This window comes from Crassostrea angulata, chromosome 6 (assembly GCF_025612915.1).
Source record: "Crassostrea angulata isolate pt1a10 chromosome 6, ASM2561291v2, whole genome shotgun sequence".
In the NCBI taxonomy this organism is placed as follows: Eukaryota; Metazoa; Mollusca; class Bivalvia; order Ostreida; family Ostreidae; genus Magallana; species Magallana angulata.
The window spans coordinates 6,043,478-6,053,263 of record NC_069116.1 but is presented as its reverse complement, the minus strand read 5'-3'; the positions used below and the strand labels follow the sequence as shown (position 1 = coordinate 6,053,263).

Here is a 9,786-nt window from a genome sequence, read left to right as displayed (position 1 = left end):
GTATAGTTGACCAATCACCTGGCTTGTTAGTATGTATCTCTAAAAGACTGGATTAACTATTTGTGTGTGACATTTTTTATTATCAACAAACACCAACCATCCCATTCCCCATATCACAAATAGATTGTTATTGCTTTTTCTTCTTTTTCTTACTCTCAGACTTCTTCTGCGTCTCTATGGCCTCCCGTTTTTCTTTTAGTTTCCTTGTCTGTAAAATTAAGAAAATAATGATACAGATCTGCAATACAACAAACACAACAAAAACTCATTAGAACAAGCTTGTCTGCTCTCACCTCCTGGTTTTTCTTCTTCTTGGCGAACATGATCTTATCATACAGGCGCTTCTTTTTCTTTGGAATCATCATTTCTGCCAGTCTTCTTTCCTCCATCGTCTGTCGCTGGAGTTTTTGTTCCACATTGAAATTCTCAGGAGCGCCAGCCTCTACTGACATGTTCAACTTCTATAAAAACAATGACAGCTTGTAAATTATCTATCTCTTGAAGAGTTTATGCTTAACACAATATCTGTGATTTAAGTTCCAACTTATCAAAGACCAAACCTTAGCTTGATCTGCAGTTGCTGCCTCAGTCTCATGTTTTCTTTTTCTTTTTCCTCGACCTTTCTCTAGAAAAAATAAAACAAAGTTGTTTAGTTCAGCTGCTGTTGCTTCTTTTTTTATTTTTTAAATTGTAACTTTTCAATATGAATTCTCTCCTCAAAGAAACAGATTTGTTTTTAATTAGGGAGAAAAAGCTCTTAATTTATATTACAAAATTCTGCATTTGAATATTTACATGTACAGGTATTTATGATTGCATTATACTATTAACAAATGTAACATCATATTCTATAACTAAGGTAAATTTAATTAGGCAGCAAATATTTTCAGAATAGTACAATCTTTTTATCTTGACCATTAGGATGTTAACATTACAAGTGAGTGATGTGCGAACCTGGTTCTTCTTCCTCTTCCTCACTTTCTTCTTCCTCCTCTTCTTCATCCTCTTCCTCTTCCTCATCTTCACTTCCTTCCTCATCTTCCTCTACTCCTACATTACAATTTAGGAAAATTCATTCAGTGAATCATGAAAAATAACCATTGGTTCACAGTAGGTTTGGTGTGGACTACAAACATGTTTTACCTATCTGTATGTGGTTGAATCATCTTTCCACAAATCTCTTTATTTGTAGCAAACATAAACATTTACCGGTAAGTGTATGGAAAAAATACAACGTGCACTGAAAAACTGCTGTCATAAACCATATACACGCACCAATACATGAGCCCTTTGGTAGATTTACTGTTTTACTGTTATATGGACATACAAACTATACAGGTAGAAACTCATGGACAACATTGCACATTTTTAGTAATTCATTAATTATGTGCAAACATAATGACTTGTTTTCCTGTATTCTCAAACTAATAATCATGAAGTAAAGAAAAACAAATTTGAGATATGAATCAAAGACCAGGCTCCAAAAACATGCAGTTGTTTATAAATGCATGAACAATCAATTACACAATCACTGAGATTTCCTTCACAAAAAGTGAGTGAGTAAATAGAATATGACATGAATTATGACTGCGAAAACTGTGACCAGGAAATATGGCATGGTTTATGATTGAGAAGACTGTGACCTACCCGAGTCCTCCTGCAGTCCTAGTTGTCTGTTGATCAATGCCTGTCTCTCCGGAGGCACATAATCTCCTTCCGCCTCTTCTACAAATGGAGACAGATGAGGGGGGAGGGTGGCTCCCGGGAAGTAGCTCTCCATGGGAAGGAGGGAAGTATTGTTCACACAGTCAAACACCCACTGAGGCTGCACATAGTACCTACAGACCCAGACAACAATATCAACTAATATATTATAGAACATGGTGTTCACAAATGTATATCTACAGTATTTCATACTGTGTGGATCAAAGATACAACTCAAAATCCAAAATCACATCATGATATTATACAAATATTGACTGGGGTTGAGGGCAACATTGATTATATTAGCCCCCGAGGGACGAAATATTGCCCGACGTGAAGCGGAGGGCAATATTTTCGTCCCAAGGGGGCTAATATAATCAATGTTGCCCGAAAACACAGTCAACATTTGTTTTGTTATATGAAGAAACAAACCAAAATTAAGAAAGTAGGCCCTAATTGAAAACAGATCGCCATATTTTCTCAGCTCAACAAAGAATTCACGAATTCAGTTCTGTGCAAAGTTCATTTCCAAAATATCCTCAGCATCAAACGGCCACTGGTGATATTCCACCAACCGAAAGAATGAATATACAGATGTTCTACCTGATTTTACTTCACAGTAATTCGCAAATCCTTATATCCGTTATGATAGCAAACTGTCGCATTGCGCGCCCGTTGTTTACTTGACTGTCTATTATGACGTCACCTTGTTTTAGAGCAGCGAAGAGTTATTTACGTCATCGTTTACGAATCAACTAATCAGAGGCGATTATTTGAAATAGAGGGAATGTTCTCTAGATATTATTCCTAGCCGGTCAATATCAAAAAAATATTGACCGGTCAATATTTTTCGGACGAGCTAATATTACAATTATTGACTATTCGTCTATATAGAGTTATATAGTGAGAATATACTACTGAATATAACAATCATATTTAGTAACTCTATATATACATATTCTGAAATCTTCTATAGTTATTATCTCCTAGTTTCACTGTACATTCCTGGAGATATGCTGGTTTCTGAATTCAACTACATGTAGTTATAATCTTCTGCTGACTTTGATATAAAGTACCTACCTGGAGAGATACTGATTCTTGGTCTGGGGCCTGTCCACTATCTGGTGCGTTATTGATTCGTCTGACTCGGGATAAGTGGCACCAACAGCCACGGATTTGTGCCATGAAACTTCTCCCCCAAAACTCCTGCAAATGATCCATACATATGTAGACAAATATTAACTGTATTCCTCAATTATTGTCTGCATCTTTATTACTTTCAGAGAAATGAGACCCTTCTTCTAACAACAATAGATGCATATTCATTCAAAAGTTTGGTTTTTCTATACAGCGTAAGTTTGGAGTTTCAATTATTTTCCCCACTCCTTACCTGATGATGAATACCAATGTTTCCCTTGGTACCTCTCTGTTCAGGAAAAATTTCAGGCCTTTGAACAAGTTTTGTAACTTTTTGATTTTCTCTGCTTCTACCTTGGCCTTCTCTACTCTGTCTGGGTCATCCGTCTGCAAAGAAAAAGCAGTTATAATATGATATGTTTGATTTAAAAATTATCAAGAAACCGCTCTACTCAATATTTAATGGAACCATTTTGTGATGTCAATGTTTTTTGAGACTTCCAAAGTAAAAATATTACTACTTTGTACAGTAATCTCATAGTTAACCATCCTGTGAAGGAAAAGAACTTGTGAGAATAATCACTGATTGATACTTCTTTTCTCCATAACTTACCTCCACAGCTGGAAACTCATCTAACTGCACCTCCTCCTCTCCCCCGCCCTCGTCAAGAGACCTGAGGGTTTGGGACAGGGCCGACAGTCTCTGAAACAAGTAGATTTATACATTGTCAATTTGTTTACCACCATGTTGTTATTCAGCTGATATTATAAGTTACATGGTTTGTAGTTAACCTAATATGGTTTATACATGGTCAGTAAATTCCATGCTCGAGTCACCACATAGAATTTACTGACCATGTATAAACCATATTAGGTCAAATACAAACCATGTAACTTTTATATCTTACCAACAGTGAACTGCCTTTTTTTAATTATAAAAAGTAAAAAAAAAACAATGAAAATCAAGCTTTTATAATAATATTACAAGTTTCAAATTGAGTATGTAACCTGACGTCATAATGCTCAAAGGGGGTACATGTAATATTTTCTACTGACTATGTATGGAATATACATGGTCTCCACTTGACTGCTGTTAACCAATGATATCCTTACAATTTAGCAGGAGGTTAGATATATGATAATGTGATTTTGAAAAAACACCCTAGATGATATATCAGAAATACATTTTTTTTTTATTCATATTCCTGAAAGTACTTCCTCATAGTTCCTAAGTTCACTTTATATAACTAAATGTTCACCTCTTGATATCTTTCTTTTTCTGTCATGTTTTCTTCATTTTCATCTACTGGAGTGGCTGCATCGAGCTCTAGCTGTTAATATAAAACAGCAATTATCTTCTACAGACTAAAACTTCTAATCGATTTCAGTCAAAACAGGTCTGAAAATCTAGAAATTACCTGTGAGGTGGGGTTGGCTACTTACCTTGGGTGGGTAGTGAAGATTGATACTATGGTACAATTTAAAGTTAATGAAGCCCAGCAATGTTGTGTAAAACTCCACAAACGTTTGCATCACCCTGTAATCAACATCGTCTGGGTGCTACAAATGGAAAAGTTACACGTTAAAAATATAGGTAGCATTGCAGCCCCATGTGGATGGTACCCCTGTAGTTTTAGGTTTCAATTTATCAAATTTTTGCTCATACTAAAATATATAAGCCAATACAGATATGTAATGCAGTAAAAGCATACATCTCCATCGAATAAAAACAGATTTATTGAAAAATGAGACATTTTTGGTTATATCCAATGCTTGGGCTAGTGGTCTGGCAAGTTTAAGCAGACATTTTAATTTTCGCATGGATTTAGGAAACCTTCTATATGTATGTAATAAAATTACTATAGTAAATAATGTAGGATATTGTCTATGTCAATATTTTAATGCTGTCTTACCTGGTAACCTAGACCATGAGGAACCACCCATGTCAACTGTTGCCCCATCACTTCTGCTTGAAAGTATATTCCTTTTATGGAAATGAACACCTATTGAAAGAATTACATCAATATTAATGACAATCTTTATTTCAAAATCCAAATTATGCACATTTTGCTTTATGTTAATAAGGTTTCATTTTTACCTTTCTTAAAGACTTTGACGCTATAATGTAATGCATAAACTCCACTGAAAGAGAAAAATAATATTTTTAAATATAAATTGACCTGTATCATGTACCTGGTACATGTATATATAAAGATCTGTTATGTTCACCAGTTATTTAAGGATACTAAACTCTACCTGTAAGTTTCCTGGCATGATTGATGTATTCCATATGAACTCGAGCCCCCTGTGGCATTGTGCCAAACAAGAAGCACATGGACAGACAGTCATCCAGATCCCCAAGGGCATCTTGGAAGGAGGGGTACCTACAGGACAAAACCAGTAAGGCTTAGTGATCTAAAAGATTTACAGCAATAAATGGCATCAGGTGAAACTCTACCCACCTCTCTCTGACGATGTGGTCTAACTTGTACTTGGGTTTGTTGTTACGGATTCTCTGCTCAGCATCTTTGTTGCGTTTATTGATAGCTTTTTTCAGGCGTCTCACAAAGTGCTATTTTAAATGATAATTCATGAATTAGACTCGATTAAATCAGTAAAGGACCATGAAACTGATTCCATTGATACTTCTAAGCTATAAGAAGCTTAGTTTACTGTGTCAAGAACAACCAAAGGAATTAAGATTTCTACAGTAGAACATTTTATATGCTCATATTGTACAGTGGATTTCCTAACCTTGAACTCTCTGAACTTGTTGATGATTGGTTCATGTGCCAAAAAGTTGATGTCTTTGACTAGGTAATACGTCTTGTGAACTGTGCTTCCCTTGTTAACTCTTTTCTTGTGCTTTGGCTCATGTGGATAGATTCCTTTCAGAATACACAGACGTCTAAAAAAACAAATATTACCTCTTTTACCTGTTAATTGACTAAATGAAGCTAAATTTACTACTACATGAGAACATATATTCGCATCTTTTGGCTTCAAAGCTTTTACCTGAAGTCTGCTAGAGTCAGCTGAAGCTTGTTGATGGCCTGATTTCTGGACATAAAGGCTGTAGCTTCACCTTTCTCATACTGAAACAGTCAACTCAACAATGTCAAAATCTCTTTTGGAGAAAAAAAAATCAAGCATGGCATGTAAAGAGCCCAAAGAGGTGCAATGGAATATCTTCGTACATTAAAAATGATACGGTTAGTCGTTTTATTTCCAATGAATTAATAAGAGTCAAGAAAAACTAAGCATTGAAAATACTAATTAGTATTGAGTCTATTCAACAAGCAGTTCAAATTACAAATATTATAATCAGAGTTTCAACCGAATTATTCTAATCACTATGGTAAATATATAATAAGGTTACCATTATATATATGACATATAATTTAACCAATATAATATGTTCAAAACATACCTTTTTTCTCCTTTCTCTCCCCATGTTTTATGTCACACGTGTTTTTGTGTATGTTCTTCTCAAAAGGGAGATAATAATGGGGAAAATCGTATAGCGAGCCCGATTTTAATTTTATTTCTCATTAGATGAAGAGTTGAATATTAATTTGTTTTTCCGTGGGATTTCTAAATGACATATGTCATCTAAAGAAACATTTTATTAGACACGATAGAACAAAACAATTAGTGATTTTTTAATTATCGGGATCGAGAATCACTGAATACCAACGGGTCAAATGGTCACCATGCTCGCTTACAAAACGATGAGAACACACAGGTCATTACGGCTTTTCTACAACATTTCACGTCAAATCAACAATTTAAACAGAGAAGGATATACAGTTAGATCATGTGTATCGTTTATGCGGCTAAAAAGAGAATACAGCTCTGCTGCCGAGCAGCTACAGGAACCTCAAGTTCAGGGCTCAGAGAAGGTATACCCGCCGAAAATTGAAAAAATTGTGGATGAAATTAGTCAGTTAACTTTATTAGAAGTGTGTGACTTGAATGAACTTCTGAAAACGAGACTAAAGATAAAAGATGGACCCGTTATGGCAATGGCGGGACCCGCTGTTGCAGCACCCAAGGAAGAGGACGATGAGGAGGTTGCTCCAAAGAGAGAGAAGACGGCATTCACCGTCAAACTAGTGAAATTCGACGACGCTAAGAAAATCACTCTTATCAAGGAACTCAAAAACATCATTCCTGACATTAATCTTGTACAGGCGAAAAAATTTGTGGAAGCTGTTCCGCAAATTGTTAAAGCAGATATCATGAAAGAGGAGGCAGAAAAATTGAAAGCATCAATAGAAGCTGTTGGAGGTGTTGTTGAGCTTGAGTGAGGGTGTGTACAATCTGGAACTCAGATTTAGAATAGACTGCAACATAAACATCATTTTACTGTTGACATTGTGAACTTGTGTTGAGAGTTGTATCTCTGTTTGTATCATTTTATGCATAGTGACCATTGAAAAAATGAATTAAAGAGCATGATTATGATCAAAATGTCTCCTGTTTTATGCTATTGTATGTGAAACCTTTAATGTGATGGCTATTTTGTAAAGTAGATTATTGTTTTTTACATATTACCTAAAGAAGTACTTCCAAAACAAAGTTTGAGCACGTATTGTAGTTAGTACTTTTGCTTACTCCTATAAGATAATGGATAGTGACTGATTGAGCGAATGTATTTTGGCAAGTTTTTTGGCAAATCATCAATTTAGGTGGGATATTTGTGTGGGGACTGGGGAGACAATACGTGTTGTCAATGTCATAACATTGACTTACATGTTGTCAATGAAGAAAATTAAGATGCAAAGTAGATTATAGAACTTCATATATTGTAATAAGATAATTTAAACATTCAATAATGTATTAAACAAAGTAAAACACTTGTAATGTAGGATTAATTTGCATTTGAAAAACTTGTAGAGTTTGATTTCCACCAAAGAAAATGAACATACTTGAAATAAGAGGGTAAAAAGAGGACTTTGTTAGACAAAGTGCCAAAAAACTTAACTTTCGTGAAGTTCAACATAGTCTTTGGATTTCAATAATACTTGAATCACAGTTTTTTGTTGAATTTGTCAAGGATAATTTGGTATCCATCATGTTCATTGATTTATTTGAATCTTCATTATTTTTGAATCCAGCAATTCAACTGTTACACGTTTTCTAAAAGTTAGTTTTTTTATAACAAATATTGGTACCAAATTTGATGAAATTTTTTTTTCTTTAATTATTTTATCCAATTTGAAAAATATCTTACTGAATGCTTGATCTTTCCTTTTGTTCTTTTAACAAAATATATGTTATTTAGCAGTCTGTACATGTGTATCACCTACCGCCGCTCAAAAATGTCTTGTTGCCAAGGTAAATCATCGACACACATATAAACAGTCTAAGATTTAACTTTTGAAAAACAAAAGCCTTGAAACAGTTATTAATATAATTTGAAAATAAACATCCAATCAATCATGAACTTAATAGATATAGAACATATTAAGAAGAAAAATCAAATTGGATCTGTTCTTTCTCCCCAATTATATGTATGCACAAGTATTTTCAGTTGTTTAAATGACTTTATTTACATGTACTGTTTACTGTGAAGAATTCCAACAGTGAATTCATAAGCTGAAAATTGGTACTGTACAAAACACTTCAAGCGCCTTCTCTTCTTTTGCATATATTATATTACTGCTGCTATGATGTAGAAAATGATCAGGGCTGCTGGTTTAAGGTTACACACACTTTACCATCTGGAAAGAAAGGCTGTTGGTATAAATTGACATTTAAATAAAGGGTATTATTCCATTACCCCTGGTTGTAGGGATTGGGAACAGGATAAGATGTGAAACGTTGATAACTGTTTCTAGTACTTCTAGGATACGTCCGTGGATGACACCTCCTCTTGTTAGTTACATGTAACTGTTATTAAAATAAATGCTATTATCAAGGATAAAATTCTCCACTTTTCCCACCTTTGAAGCCCAAGGTCTTTCTTGAGTTTTTAATGTATTTCATCCATTATCATTTATATGATTACTATATAAGCAGACAGTTGATTTATCCATGCCTAAAGGTCATTGATCAATAAAAGAAATAGGAGTAGTCTGAGAACGCTTCTTGGGATACCCAATATTGTACTGCAGCTGTACCTTATGTAATGTACCCGCCAATAGGACTTGTTTGGTCATGCGGCCAAAGCGGATAACAGCCTCTGATCTCTTAACCACTCAGCTTGAACATGAACAACTTATGCACATTAGGTATTTGTGGTCAAAGGTCTTCGAAAACTCTAGCAAAATGTTGTTTATCCCTGGTATTCTATGTTGCCATTTTGCTAGTTAGTCGTTGCTATTAGCTGGCTCCAAGAAAGACTGTTCTTTCTGAATTTATGTTGCGCGTCATAATAATTTTTATTTTTTTTTTTAAATCTTGGTGATCCATGGTTTAGGGCTTTATTACAGGCAACTGAAGGTCTGTAGTTCCCCATTTTGTTTTCGAACCTTTAATGTAGATTGACACGACGGATTTCCATTAATAGCTGAGACTGAGTCTTTGTTAATTAGAAAGCTAGAACTATTTTGTCTACCTCCTCAGTAATAAGCAAGGAAGGTTTTGGGGGTTTGCTCATAGGGAAGAAAGACCGAGAGCGATTTTTTTCTATCACTTTAGCACTGTTTTTTGCTATGCCGTGCAAATAATGTATATCAATCTCATTATAATATTTTACGTTAAAATTTTATGCATAACGAAGATACATGTATCAGCAGTATCGATAAATCTGTTGATTTAACAGGTCATCAGTAATCAGTCTGATTACATGCAAGTATTTTTTTAAAACTAGACTTTGCTCGCCAACCATCATGTGAATAAGTGTAAAATGCCCATATGAGGAATGATTAGATACTGCAAAATTAAAATATCATTAAATCTGATAAATTTTTCAAAAATAATAAAAAACAATGTATATTT

General features: G+C 34.5%; 2 protein-coding genes across 2 annotated transcripts; one reads left to right on the top strand and one right to left on the bottom strand.

Moving 5' to 3' along the window:
* Window positions 1-59: 59 nt before the first annotated feature.
* On the bottom strand, window positions 60-6,369 carry LOC128188357 (pescadillo-like). The gene is made up of 17 exons (XM_052859356.1): window positions 6,272-6,369; window positions 5,857-5,936; window positions 5,596-5,749; window positions 5,304-5,413; window positions 5,098-5,225; window positions 4,940-4,983; window positions 4,755-4,844; window positions 4,285-4,401; window positions 4,101-4,172; window positions 3,455-3,544; window positions 3,095-3,228; window positions 2,785-2,910; window positions 1,648-1,838; window positions 955-1,050; window positions 561-625; window positions 294-461; window positions 60-208 (listed from the first exon to the last, which is right to left on the bottom strand). Exons 1-17 carry the CDS (start codon window positions 6,293-6,295, stop codon window positions 128-130), a joined length of 1,770 nt encoding a protein of 589 aa, XP_052715316.1. The 5' UTR covers window positions 6,296-6,369; the 3' UTR covers window positions 60-127.
* Window positions 6,370-6,517: 148 nt separating this feature from the next.
* LOC128188360 (39S ribosomal protein L12, mitochondrial-like) lies at window positions 6,518-7,316 on the top strand. Its single transcript, XM_052859361.1, has one exon. The coding sequence runs from the start codon at window positions 6,546-6,548 to the stop codon at window positions 7,149-7,151; it is 606 nt and encodes a 201-aa protein (XP_052715321.1). The 5' UTR covers window positions 6,518-6,545; the 3' UTR covers window positions 7,152-7,316.
* Window positions 7,317-9,786: the final 2,470 nt, after the last annotated feature.